Raw genomic sequence first — 14,990 nt, 5'->3', positions numbered from 1 at the left:
ATAATTTTGTCATGGTTAGTTTAGGAAAGGAGAGCATAACTGGCAGGAGAAGAAGATACAGGGAAAGACTCTTTCGTCTCATATACAGTGTTTCCATGTCCTGACATCAGTGACATCAGTCAGTCAGGTTTCTGCCCGGCTCTTTAAAGGGGATGAGAGGAGCTGCCTTGACTGGACATAACTAAAGCCAGCCCTGACTCCACCTGGACTCCACCTGCTCACCATGTACTTCCCCCTACATGTGCGTGGCACAACGGAGCAGTGGTTAGCACTGTCGCCCCACAGCAAGAAGGTTCTAAGTTCAAGACTTTCTGTGCAGAGTCTGTATGTTCTCCCTGTGCCTGTATGGGTTCTCTTCAGGTACTCTGCCTTCCTCCCACAGTCCAAAGACATGCAGCTTAGGTTGACTGATGACTCTAAATTGCCCGTGAGTGTGAGTGTGTGTGTGTGGTATTCTGTGAGCATCAGCTCGGTGATGGACTGGTGACATGTCCATGGTGTACCCCACCTCTCGCCCAGTGTCAGCTGGGATTGGCTCCAGCACCCCTGCCACCCTATGGATGGATGAATGCGCCCACGTGCACCCTGCACCTGGAATTTACATGACTTTGCCCTATTTGAGGAAAATAGAATCCTGAGAGTCAAATTTATGATGCACTTGAGAAAAATTATATTTCATGTTTCCTTAATATCAAGAAAGTCTACTGTAAAATAGTAAAGGTGCATAGTGCTTTTAACCTCCAAGTGCTTCACAAAGGCTGGCCTGCCCACTGTGAGCGACTGTTGGTAGTGTCTTGCCATATGGGGACAGTGTCTGACTGTCTGATCTTTGTGTGCTAGATTTAATGTCTTTTGTATTATATGTTTAATGTGTTTGTGTTTAGCCCTCTCCACAGAGACATGGCAGAACCACTGTGTTACCAGCTCTTCTCTGATTGATCTGAAATGATATTGGCTATTAATCATGTAGATCACAACCACCTGAGTGATGAATTTGCTTGTATCTTGAGTTGCAATGCCTGGCGAAGATCTTTGTTATAGGGCGTCTGTATTATATAATCTTATCAGTCTTCACTGAGTGTAACAGCATAGCATGATTCAGTTGAAACAGTAACTTGTATCCACAGGAATAACATTTCCAAATTTTAGAAGCATCAGCTTGATTTTCTATTTCTTTCAAAATGTCACTTATAAAAATGTTCAACAAGTCAGTGTTTCTACCCACTGGGAAATCAATCTAGTACTTGGTGCAAACTTACTGCATTACTAACACTGCAAAGCTCTTACTACAGATAACTAACTTTCATTGTCTCTACACAGTCTCACCACCCAAGGACCTAACAGTGGTGGAGGTCACCCCAGAGACAGTGGACCTGTCCTGGGAGAATAAGATGCGTGTCTCCGAGTACCTGATCACCTACATACCCACGGCAGCAGGGGGTCTGGAACTGGACTTGCGGGTGCCTGGGGACCAGAAAGTGGCCACCATTAATGAGCTTGAACCTGGAATTGAGTACCTGATCAGTGTCTATGCTGTTCTCAACAACAAGAAGAGTGTCCCAGTCACTGCTAGGGTGGCAACACGTATGCAATTTCTCTTTATGATAATTTAAAAATGCAGCACAGGAATGTAGATCAAATGTAGTTAAAGGTTTTGCTCTATTCTACCCAGATCTTCCTGAGCCAGAGGGACTTAAGTTCAAATCAGTGCGGGAGACGTCTGTGGAGGTACAGTGGGACCCGCTGGATGTCCCCTTTGATGGCTGGAACCTTATCTTCAGAAACACAGTGAGTCCTGCTGCCCAGTATGTAAATGGAGTGTCTGTATTCCAGGAGGTGGTTGAATTCTAGGTCCTACCATCGCCTCTGCCATTATTATCATTATCCTCTGGTAGAAACTGTATTTGCTGTACTGAATTCTTCGTTTTTCAAATTCAGTAATTGCCTAATGTGCACACACAAGGATCAGGGAGAGTGTCCTGTGGGAAATGGTTTAGCCAAGCCAGAATGTAAAAACACAGCAGTTAAACCTGTTAGCATGTTATGATGGCTCCAGTGACCCCATACAGCACATAGCTAGTGTTACTTTGTTTAATGCTTTGTTTTGCTTTTTGAGTGGTCATAGAAACCTTTCCAAACAGTGCTACTGGATTCTACTCAAAGCCACACTCTGCGAAACAGATTCCCCTGTCAGCTCTTATGTCCAGACACCACCCAGAGCATCATTATGTGTGTTTAGTGACTCACACACACACACACACACACACACACCCACACACCCACACACACTAGTCAGGACTGTTGGGACTAGCGTCTGTAGTGGTTGATGACTGGTGTTTTGGTGCTGGCAGAAAGAGGAGGATGGAGAGATTCTTAACTCTCTCGGCCGTCCAGAGACCACCTTTGAGCAGTCGGGCCTGGGCCCCGGCCAGGAGTACGAGGTCAAGCTGGAGGTGGTGAAGAACAACAAGCGTGGGCCGCCTGCCTCCAAGAACGTTTTCACAAGTGAGTGTAGACATTCACGCTGCTAACTGGCTTTTGTTTTAAACTTACTGTACTGAATAGCTTTATTCCAGCAGTAGGCTCTCTGACTTAATCCCCTGGTGCCTTTTTGATGGTCTTCTAATAATGTATTTGATAATGTTTCAAATATTTATCAGCCCCATCAACTCAACCCGGATATTTTTTTGTCTTTGCCTTAATGTGAGGGTTGTAAAATAAAAAAAAGAAGAAGAAGAATCTAATAATGAGGTGAAAATGATTCACATAAACTATAAAAATTGTATTATACTTGTCTGTGCCAGGACTATATGGTTGAAATCTAATCTTGCTCTATATAGACCAAGTAAGTGGTGTCATTGTGTGTTGGCTCTGAAGTGAGGAAACCTATGGAGCTGCCTCTCAACTCACCGTCAGGCCACTTTATCCCTGCATGCCCTTTAGACCATAATTCGTCTATTACTGCAAGTAGGTTGCAATATCACTGAGTAGTGCACATGATATTATTTACATTACAATACATTTAAAATGATATTGTCATAACAAGTAGCCTAATGCCATAGTTTTGCCTGGACACAACATGTAGACATGTTGGCCCACTTTATGAATGGAATGAGATGGGGATGAGCTAGTGGAACAGATCTGACTGCTGGTCTGCTTTAAATACATCAATCCCAGTTTATCATTGTTGATCAGTTCTTCACTATTTATGACACAAACACAGGATTCTCACAAACATATTCATACAGTGGAGGAATAAATCCCAGACTGAGAAGCTAAATGCTAACAATTAAAGATACACTGTATAGCAAAAACCTTTTCAGATTTATTGTATCTATTGTGGTAAAAATTCAAGATAATAAGCCTAAAATCCCTTTCTAAGATTTTGAGTACTGCAGATTGAAGGCATGGGTCTTCCAGAATAGAGATTATTGTGAAATAAATTGTCACTTAGAGCTGTCAAAGTTAAATGCAAAACCTGACTGTCAACTCATACCTTGTGTAGCTTCCTTGGATTTTCTGTCTGGGTTATTCATCTCACAATCCACAGTTCAGTTATTGAAAACAGCCTGACATGTCAACCCTGACTGATTAGCTCATTAGATTTCATTACACTGTTGTGATTTTTTGTGACTGTGTTATAAAAAGAGAGATGGATTTCCAGCTCCATTGCCAAGTTATGACATACTGTATCTCCATAGCTCCATCTGACTATGAAGCCCAATGACTTGTAACACTGAGAAACTCAAGGCTCAATATAAAAAAGATCAATATAAAGAGGGACAACAGAGTTTTATGTGTGAGTTAATCTGCCAGACCAACCACCAACTACCAACTATTTTATGTGTCTTGATTGGGGTGCTGCTGAAACTTTTGCTGAATTTGTTAAATGTGTGTTTTCTTTAAAAGTGAGACTCTGTGACGAGCTGAAACTTAAACCTGGACTCAAACTGCCCTTGATTTTACCCCTAGGAGACTTTTGTTTCAGCAAGGTGCAGCATTGTTCACCAAATTCAACACAAATTTTAATAACTCACAGCTCCTTCTAGCATTGGGTCAGGGTACTTATTTATGGTGTGAAAATGGTCTGCAGTGTGGCAGAATAAACAGAAGGATGCAGGGAAATGCCATTAGAGGCCTGTCATATCCTTTTACTTTACAACTTTACAGTAAGAGCAGGGGCGGTAAATTACAGCAATATCTCTACATGGTAAATATGAAGCTGGAGCCGAGAGATGTCGAGCTCATCTTAGCATAAATACTCAAAGTAGAGAGCTTGTATCTTGTCTCGTCATTGTGAGACTGTTAGGCAACCAGGAAAGATAACCCCCCATTAAACCACAATGTCAACAAACACGATTTGACATGTTAATTAGCTTTAGAAGGTCTGATAGGTGTATTTTAATATAGTCATACAGAGCCAGGGTAACTCTGGTAATACCCTGGTAATAAGCCAGGGGCAATCCCCTATTTCCAGTGTTTATGCTAAGCTAGGCTAGTTATCTCCTGTCTCCAGCTCCACAATAAACAGTTGGATATAAGAGTGATTGATTGTCTCATCTATCCAAAGTCTTAAACTGAATGTTCACCTCACCTGGCTACTGGTGCTGTGGCTCTGGTAATCATAGTGGCTGTCAGTGGGTCCAACACTTTGGTCTACACTGAAATATCTTATTTTTCATTTGCATGAAATTCTTTCTTTGTGTTTTTGACCAACAGTCCATGTGTTTGGAATAAACTTTGTATAATGTCTCCCATTACACCAGGCTGCGACACGGACTATGGGATTTGCATGTTGAGGGGCTAATTGTGTTGCTCCGATCCTGTTCTCTTTCTCCTCCCCCTCCAACCAACCCACCATGTGTGGGAGGCCCTAGTCATTCAACAGTCAGGCTCAGAGGACACTGCCCTCCCAAGAGAATGGTATTGTGACACCTGAACGTCACACTGGCAGCCCCCTGGGAAGACAAATCTATGTTAAGTGCCAGTAAAAAAGTGCCTTTCATGGGCACAAAGATTTTGTTTGTATACAGTTTGAATAACCTCATAAATGCAAGAGAGCTGTCACATTTTTCATCACCTTTATTGCTATATTGACTGTATCTGTGCATATAATACTCTATGTTTATGCTTCCACCTCACACCAACCCTCCTGATTTAACCTACCATCATGGTCTATGATCAGGATCAGGGTTCACTAGAGCAAGGTAAAGCATGGTAATATAACCATGATAAAAATATATATTTAATCCTGCATAGTAGAGCTGGAAACATACAGTTTCATTAAATGTAATGTACTTAGTCACTAACCTCTCAACTAAACGTTATCATACAGATATTTCCATTTTTTTACATCCACTTTAGGTGAACTGTAATGTCAGGTACAGTCAGTCACAAAAATATTGGCAACCCCGCATTTTTGTCAGATAACACAACACTTCTCCCAGAAAATTGTTGCAATCACAATTTCTTTGGTATACTTATGTTTATTTCTTCTGTTTGCTTTGGAACAACACAACAAAACAGGAAAAAACCCAAATCCACTATTATGGTTCTGAAATCCTCATTCTGTTCTTTGCTCTTCTTTTTTTTCTCCATGCTCAGTGTGGTCCACATGACGCAAAGATTGAGTCGACTTTTCTCCATTTTAACTGGTTGCCAGTGTGATTTCTATGTTGCCAGTACCTGTCGGTTACTACAGGAGAGTTTCATTACAAATTAAAGGAGCATCACATTCTGGAAATACAACTATTTCTGATGAGTTTGAAAAGGTTTCAGTAATTGTGTCCAGTCCATTTTTTAAGTTCTGTGTGGAATGGATCAGATTTGAAATTTTCCTCTGCTTTTTGTGTTTTTGCAGTGCAAACAGAAGAAATAAACATGAGAATACCATAGAATTTGTGATTGCAACAGTTTTTTGGGAGAGGTGGTGTGATATCTAATCGAAATGCGGGGGTGCCAGTATTTTTGTCCATGACTGTATTACTCTATGTGGATTTGATTCTTTTTTTCACACTATGTAATGCATCCAGCAGATTTATTCAGCTAATTCTGGAGGTTGTCTTGATACTATTTAAACTACAACAGCAGATACTCATGGGTAACTGTGAAAGTGTGCTTAGATAGAACGCCTGGAGAGTTTCCATTTTGCTAATTTGTCTGTTGAACTGTTTGTACAAAAATTACAATAATATATTGCAACAGCTACATTTATTAATGGCAGTGCAGATGGCTGGGGTGGATGGCAGGTGTGCAAAGCTTACAACTTTCACACCAGAGATTATGGTTTGCATCCAGACTCCTGTTTGTGCTTGGGTTTAGGCAACAAAAGCGCTTTAAGTTTAAGGCAAAATATTATAGTTTTGGTTCAATGAAAATAAACACAGTGTCTGAAGTCCACATGTATTGTATATGCAAATACAAGAAAATGAATTTGCTAGTAAGCTTCACTGTGTTACCCTTTACCTCTCTAGTGATTGACGCCCCCAGTCAGGTGGATGTGCGTGATGTTACCGACACCACAGCACTCATGACCTGGTTCCAGCCCGTGGCTGAGGTGGACAAAGTCAGCATCTCCTATGGGCCCAGCTCCAGCCCTGCTGACCGCAAGATAGTGGAGCTCTCCTCCACTGACACCCAGTACCATGTGGGAGGCCTGACCCCTGACACCCAGTATGAAGTGTCCCTGACAGCTCACAAGGGAGAAAGGACCAGTATTCCTGTCCATGAGTCTTTCCTCACAGGTACTACCAGCAATTTGCTGTGCTGTGTTTTCAGACAAAAACTTTGTTGATGAAACTCATTCAGCTATTATCTGTTGCCTATAGTTAAGCTGAATGACCTGCTGTTCTTTACGTGTCTCACTTGGAGGTACTGCATCACTCATGCTTTATTTATCGCTTTATGTTTACAAGGAAAGACATCCTCTTGATGTGTGTATATGGATCTGTGTGTTCCTTGAAGGACCAAATGTCCTCCTGAGTATATAATAATGAGGAAAGTCCCCCAATATCACCCTTGGCTTGTTTAAGAAACTACTTAAGGTTTGATCTAGATTCAAAATACCATCTAAAGTCCAGTTCTGTGTGGTAGACCTGGATGCCCCCAGAGACTTGCAGGCAGTGGAACTGACAGATGAAAGCATCACTCTTGAATGGAAGAACAGCCAAGCTCAGGTGGACACCTATCGCATCAAGTACGGGCCTCTGTCTGGAGGCGAGCACAGAGAGCTGCTCTTCCCCCGAGGACCCAAGGACACCACTCAGGCCAAGATCACCGGTACGCAAAATCACACACTTGTACAAACACAAAAATCCATCCAGTTTAACATCACCACTATCTATGTGCAAGATCCAGACACACACACGGTGCTATGCATAGGGTCCCCAAGTAGAATAAGCTTAACTCAAGGTCCACTTATCTCTATTACTAACTAGTTTTTCTCTAACTTTCAATGCATCATCAGTGCACAGAGTTTGCTTAGTTTTCAAATATGTATGTACTGTTGTGAAAAATCTATTTGGATAATGGTTGTTCTTCAATAAAGTAAGGGAACGTACAATTTAATCCTGGAGTCATAATAGTTAAGGAAAAGATATTTTTTCCACCTGGCAACCCAAAAGAACAAATAAATTATTTATTATTGAAGCCAGTAGTTACAATTTCTAAATCCTTATTAAAGGACATCTTAATAGAAAGTGGTGCCAGGGTTTTTTCACAACATTGTGACCCTGAACTTGGCCTTATTAATGGCTTATAACTGATATATAAAAACCATTAGGTTTAACCATACTGGCGGCATTTCACTGGCTTTAGCCAAATCTGCTATTCGGTGCAGCTTGTGTCTGCTGTAAAAAACGCAAAGCTTACAGATGCAGTAAAAAAGTATATAGTATTAGCCAATAGTAATCTTTATTAGGAAGTACCAAAATATCTTGTTTTCATTAGAGGAGCAAAATGTATGTTATGTGTAATACTGGTGTGTTTCTGGGTTCCAAAGCGTGAGGGATTTTCCACTAATTAAGAGTTTAATTTATTTTGGACCCTGCACCCACTCACCATGTCATTGCGCACTGTACTAGTACTGATGGCTGCTACAGTACAAAACAACCATGCCCTGCTCAGTAAAACAAATGGCCTGTTTCATTGCTTACATACTTTGTTTTCAATCCTTTGTCTGCTTTGCATCCAAATTACACATCTGAAAAGCCTCTGTAGAAAAAAAATACAGTGTGAAGTGTTTATTCTACTAATTCTTTGGGCAAATGTTTGTGGTGCTCTGTGATAAGTGGTCAGTGTTACGTTCAGTCTGCTCATTTCCAAAACAGGGTTGTCTTTGTTTTGTGAAATGTCCATAAAAGGCCCACTTTATTAGAAATCCACCCAGGGGGGTTTGGCATTCAGACTTTAAATGGAATAACACTGCCGCTTGATTCATTGGGAGTTCTTACTAAAATAAGACAAGCAGGCACGTTTTCATTTATCTGTACTGCTGACATTTTAAAGCCATGTTTTGAGGTGGGTGGGTGTGATATCCCACCTTTTTTTCCATCACTGTCTAACGCTGCGCACAGTGGATTAGACACCATGAGAAATAAAAAACAACAAAAAAGCTTCCAAAAACAGGCTCATAGTGTCTTTGTGTGGCCCAGTTCTTTGTCCATAGAGGCCCATCCCATGGAAATAAAGAACTGTGTCCATTCAGCTGATATCCCCCTCCACTCCACACACACCTCAGCACTTCTTTCACACACAGTTATTATCAGTAATTGCCTTCACGCTTGTGATTTTATTGATAATGAGTTCCTGGGCATTAGGTGTAATTTCATGCTGCAAGACTCTGTGTGATGACCTCTGTAGGAGTTAATAAAGGAATTAGAGGCGATCAGGCCAAGAGAAGGCTTAATTGTAGAGAGCAAAGGGCCACCAGTGCCTGCTGTATCATAGCAAGTAGTGTTTCTGCTCTGCAACAAGGGCCCCATAGTTCCACCAATGCAAATACAACACAAGCGAGCACAGGCTTACCATGAAACGTAATTAGGCTGCAGTCTATTGTGCAGTCAAGCCACATGAGAACGTTTTTGTGTTTGCCATATAGGCATTGCTGAAACAGCTGGCCACTTGACTAAGGAGCCTCCTCATCGTTCATTTAGCGACACCTCAGTGGATTGGTACAAACAAAACACAATGTTGCTTTTAATTTCTGTATCACAATGTTTTTATTTTGCCCTATTATGTAGGCCTGAGACCTGGCACAGAGTACGGGATGGGTGTCACAGCAGTGAAAGATGAGCGGGAGAGTCTGCCTATGACCACCAACGCAGTGACCGGTGAGATGCTCTCACAGCATTCAACTGTGTGCAAATATGTATACATATATCCATATGCATACATGCACCTTACAGAGGGGGCGGCTGTGGCTTAGGAGGTAGGGCAGCTCATTTTCTAACTGGAGGATCAGCGGTTCGGTACCCGGCATGTCCAGTCAATAAGTCGAAGTGTCCTTGAGCAAGACACTGAACCCCCTAGTTGCTTGCGGTGATAACACCGGTGTGTTAGTGCGAATGGGTGAATGGCCAAGTAGTGTGAAAGTGCTTTGAGTGTGCTGTAAAGTGTAGAATTGTGCTATACAAGTATAAGACCATTTACCTTTTATATGTACACAACAATGCATGGACATACAGCTGTACATAGATATACACTGTTCTGCATTTTATGGTCCAGAGGGTTTAACCTTCTGCTCATGGGCTACAGCCAACAATTTCATATGGCCCTGCACATATTTAGGATTTATTATTATTCAACCTGACCATTTTAAATGATGGCTTTGTATTTATTATCCACATGTTTTAAGAAAATCAGGACTGGTAATTTTTTGTTCTAGCAAGGTTTAAAAACTAATGTATTATGTTTTTGTCATAATTAAGTAAAATGAAAATGCTTCAACATACCAGGAAACAGGACAGACTACTGTGGTCAAATGAGCAATTATTAGGCCTTTGATATGTGTCTATTTATGCAATTATGGTACAGCCATCACACACCGTGCATGTAAAGAGTCTGACTGAAACAAGTTGTACAAAGTTAACTGCAACAAACCGCAATGCTTCCTACGTAGATATCTATTATAGAAATGATGTATTCTGTTAGGTTATTTCTTAGTTAGATAGATATTTAGAGATTTGTTGTCTAGGAATGTTTAGTGCAGACAGGGTGACTGGCTTAGGCTGTTAACTATTCAGCCTGCAGTGCAGACTGCAGGCACGTCAAGGTTACAGGAAAAGAGCTGTTAGTGTCAACTGTAATGCTAGTCTTAATATTTGTCTTAATGTGTAAGGTTATGTCCAATTGTTTTAGATACACACCACGAAAACAACAGTCACGCACCTTGACTTTTCCTCATGTTTTGGCTAAACGATAGAGCAGCTGCAAAGCTTGCTTATCGGGTGACGTCACGGTTCGACAGCCCAGAAAGGATTAATATTGTATAGCAATGCTTGGTTCGGGGGCTTTTTGGTTTCCGGGCTGCTTGGGCAGCCTGGGGTTGGAAGATCTCTGGACTTGAAGTGTTAAAATCTTGCCTGTGACTTTTTGAATAAACCAGCACGGTTATATTTTTTATATACTCAAGTGGTCTGAGTCGTCCCTCGGAGTTCCTGGTTTGAAAGAACCGGATGAGGCTTTATAATGGTTCTCAGCCTTTAATTCTTAAAAATGTAATGTCACCAGAAATGTTCTAATGTCTAAAATGGATAAACAACCAAATCCAAGCAGTGGCTGACTTATACTGTAAAGAAGAATGTTTAATCAGAATGTAATGTGACCATACCTTTAGTCTCAAATGTGTGCTTGCATGCTTTTGACCGGTGAATCTAACGCTCTGCCAAATGACCTCACCACAAATCTGATCAGTTTTTCTGCCTTCCTTATTACTATTGTTGTAAATCTTGAATATAGCACTGCTGCTAAGATTTTATTTTATTTCATTTGAATATGTTTTTGTTATTTTGTCACCTAGTGTTTAGCTAATATGAAAAATATGGTCCTGTTTTCTTGGACTGTGCAGCTACTGTGGCATGTTATTCTATAGTAAACATTTCTTCATAACCTGTTTTCTACCTCTTTAATTAGCTCTGGATGGTCCCAAAGACCTGACTGTTGCAGAGGTGACTGAGACCACTATGGTGCTGGAGTGGAAGCGCCCCCAGGCCAAACTGGACTCCTACAGACTGGTCTACATTTCTGCTGATGGTCACAGAGCTGAGGACGTTTTCCCAGGCAGCATAGAGTCTTATACTCTGAAAGGCCTGACACCTGGTATGCTATACACCATCAACATGACTGCAGAGAGGGGCCGCAGGACCAGTGCGCCGGCTACACTGTCAGCACCTACAGGTCAGCAGTACAAACAAATACACCCTCCATCTTCAAAAGCAATTTTTCCAACTAGGCTGTAGTGCCTTGTTTGACATTACAATGTCTGAATAGCTGTGAGGTAACAGTGGAGGACAATGGGAATCTTGGACGTTTACAGTTATTCTGTTGGTATTTTTTTTCACATGAGAATACCGACATGGCAGTTAACTCACTCTGTTTTATAACCCAGATAAGACTACTGTCAAATGGCTAATTTTTGAACATTTAAAGGGTTGATTCATCCAAACCACAAACCTTAGTTCTTACTTACAATACTCCAAGTGGTAGCCATACAAATAGGAGAACTACTGATAAGTTTTAACAAGGACAGAGGTTGCAGTTTAATTCTTAAAACGGCACAAATATCTTCACATGAATCACATTACTACATATAACCAATACTGCCTGTATGGCTAGAAACTTCTAGAACTAAGTGACACTTTGTTTTGACCCTTTGGAGAAACTAAGTAAGGTAAAGTAAGTGGGTAAAAGAAATAAAGAAAATTTAATTTTGCCTTTGACTGCTTTAGTAGTCAGGCTGAGACTAAACATGCAGGATATTCAGTATCTGTAACATATGTCCAAGACAAAGGTTCCACTGAGAATAAGAACTCATTAGCCATAGGTTCATGTTTCTGGACCAAATCCAAACCGCAGCGATGAATTGAATTCATTGTTAGCTTCTCTGCCCTGTCTTTTCATTTACAGCATGAGATTGTTTTTCTTTTCTTCCCAATTTTTTCTTAAACAAAACACTAAAAGCCAAATGGGGTGACTGTGGCATATTTTTCATGCTGCGATCAGGTTGCCTCCAAGCCAAACATGTCACAAGTAAATTATCCAGTTATGCAACGAGCGTCCGTAAAAGCTCTGCTACAGGTAAAAATCAATGCGGCATCAGGGGAAGTTGGTGAACTTGAGAATAATTGTCTTCTTTGCTTTTTCGGGAGGCAGGGTTGCATGCTGCTAAGAAAGACTGCATACAGACTTCTGTGGGTATGTGTGTACACGCACATGCCCGTGTGTGTATGTGTGGATGTGGGACAGCGAATGTGCATCTACTCTTTATGTCCACTTATCTGTGCGCTCATGTGTGGCACGTATGACTGAGAGACTGAGTGGCTAAAAGGACTGAGATAGTGTGAACATTTGGGTGCGCATGCATGTGCATGTGTGGGAGGCTGGGGATTTGTATGGACATTTGTGTGCCCTGCACACTGTTCATTCATGTGATAATTGATGGCGTGAGCCTAGCTGCCCTCTGGTTTTGTGCGATTTGACCACGATGAACTGTGGGTCTGTCAGATAAAAGGCCACATGCTGAGACTCCTGTTAAAACATTGTCTCAGAAAGCAGCAGTGCTCTAATCCACAGCTCAGCTGATATGCAGCCTTTATTGTCTCCAGTCATGTAGCACAAACACAGATCGCACTCATTTTATAGAAGGGATAGAAAAAAAAGGCTGGTAAAGTGAGGTGAGATAAGATTTGGAGGGAGGCCGTGGGTTCTGCTTGTGTCTGACAATCATCAAAACACTCGTGTCATCTAAAAAAACTGTGACCACAAACTGTGTAAATCATTTTGGGTGTCTTATATCATATGATGGTAGTGAATGAGTATGGCAGCAAATCATTGGTATAATAATTTGAATTATACCAGCAAATAAGTTTGAAATGTAATCATTAATCAACACTTTGTTGAGAATGTAAATGCTGCTGAATTTATTGCACAGAAATATTTGACTATGAGAACCACCGTCTGCTCACATTCCTATTGTCTGCCATTCCGTTTGCTTTGTAAACTGAAAAGATGATAATGGGAGCCTTGATGTTTAACTATGCCTTTCTAATCTACTGTCTGAATGCTTCCATACACAATAGACTCCAATTATTGTCTGATGCACATGACTCTGCATGGCCTCCCTATAGGTTTGAAGTGAACAGTGTACTTCTGCCATACTAGCCGCATCTTCAAATGTTAATGGCTTATTCACAGCCATTAATGTGCGCAAACTGCATCAGCATATCTGGCTGCCACTTTCTATCGCTACAGTAAGCCTTCCCACTTATATGGTAATAGAGAAGAGATGCTATAGGCCACCACTGATAATGAGACTGTTCCCTCTCGTATTTCGAAGTGGAAATAAGGGAACATTTACACTCCAGACAAAGTAAAGGCCATTTCTCTTTTTCCTCTTGACACCAAAATGAAATGTCTGAAGTACAAATGAGAGCTCATCAGTGATGACCACTTTATTTGCAGCTGATATTGTCAAGACTGATTCACCTGTTCATAAGCACAAGCTCCGTCCTGTTTGTTTTATGTATCACAATGTAAATTGTTGTCAATAAGAATGTTTCAGATATCCAAGAATCTTCTGCTTGTGTGTATGTGTGTTGTAAGGTTGGATTGATATAAATAACAAATTTTGGATTTTTAAAATGTTTGAAATATGCAGTCAGTCCAAACATCCAGTATCGGCTTTAAAACCTGTACTGGCCTAACCTTTTTTGATGATCTTGTATGTGTGTCCCAGTCCTGTAACTGCATGTTGATGTGTTTGTCATCACCCAGAGGAGGAGAAACCTGTGGTGACCAGCTTCACAGTCAGCGATGTGTCATGGGACAGCTTCTTCCTGTCCTGGTCTGCTGAGGATGGGGCATTTGAGGCCTTTCTGATCGAGGTTACCAATGCAGAGACGGGGACTGAGTGGCAAAACCACACAGTGCCCGCCAATGCTCGCAGCCTCACCATCTCTGGCCTCTCCCCCACCACCCGGTACAGGGCTACTTTGTACGGGGTGTACAGGGGGGCTGTCTTAGACCCCGTCTTTACAGAAACCATCACAGGTATTAATGCCAACAATGCTCGGGCCTACCTCTCTCCATTGCTTCTTTCTTCTTCTGCTCACACAATGAATTAACCACTGATTTTCCATGTGGACAATCCAGCTACTAGTTACTTACAGTTGTCAAATGATATCTACTCACAGAAGTCTGGTGTGGCTGTTCAGCACTGTCTTCAAGCGTTAAGTTGACTCAGGTGTTATAGAGACACTTATTTGTGTTCATTTTGCTGTCGATTTTTCCAAACACTTTAAAAAAATGTCATTCCTAGTAAGCTGTTTTGACAAATCCACCACTTTAATTGGCTTCAACTAAGGTTCAACTAATTTTAAAATTATTGTAGAAAAAAAGCATTCCAGCAAAAGCAAAATCTCAAAGTGAGCCTGGCATTTGTTATTGCAATCAGAAAGAATATGAAATGATAACTCTTTGTGAATGAAGCTGTACCTGTGGAAATGGAGAATTGTTTTGTTCTTCCCATCACCACAACAAAAGGTATTTTGTTGTGGTGATGCTTTATACCTTACCTTATAAGCATTTGTTCAGGGTAGAAGGTCAAAATACCCAGTTTTGTGTTAGTTTACTATTTTAATGTCAGCATCTATTCCAGCATTATTATTCAGCATTTCACTGATGAGGATCAGTCAAGTGGAAGAAAGATGGGAAGACTGACAGAGGAAAAAGAAAACCCTGAGGCGCTTTTGTCACTTTGTGTGAGGCCTCTCTTC

The 14,990-nt window shown here is 41.2% G+C and overlaps 1 protein-coding gene across 2 annotated transcripts in view; it reads left to right on the top strand.

The window, feature by feature from the left end:
• tncb (tenascin Cb) overlaps window positions 1–14,990 on the top strand; it is a 49,862-nt gene that overhangs the window by 19,920 nt on the left and 14,952 nt on the right. Inside the window, exons 4-11 of one of the 2 annotated variants that reach the window (XM_020599188.1) lie at window positions 1,321–1,584; window positions 1,673–1,788; window positions 2,352–2,505; window positions 6,474–6,743; window positions 7,093–7,278; window positions 9,240–9,329; window positions 11,131–11,394; window positions 13,990–14,265. In XM_020599188.1, the coding sequence (XP_020454844.1) occupies window positions 1,321–1,584; window positions 1,673–1,788; window positions 2,352–2,505; window positions 6,474–6,743; window positions 7,093–7,278; window positions 9,240–9,329; window positions 11,131–11,394; window positions 13,990–14,265 (1,620 nt within the window). The remainder of the gene's footprint in view (window positions 1–1,320; window positions 1,585–1,672; window positions 1,789–2,351; window positions 2,506–6,473; window positions 6,744–7,092; window positions 7,279–9,239; window positions 9,330–11,130; window positions 11,395–13,989; window positions 14,266–14,990) is intronic. The other variant, XM_020599189.1, reaches the window with a different exon arrangement.

The sequence above is a fragment of the Monopterus albus genome, unplaced genomic scaffold (genome assembly GCF_001952655.1).
Source record: "Monopterus albus unplaced genomic scaffold, M_albus_1.0 scaffold40.1, whole genome shotgun sequence".
Lineage (NCBI taxonomy): Eukaryota > Metazoa > Chordata > Actinopteri > Synbranchiformes > Synbranchidae > Monopterus > Monopterus albus.
Note: the sequence above shows the minus strand (reverse complement) of the source record. Positions and strands in the feature narration are given on the sequence as shown.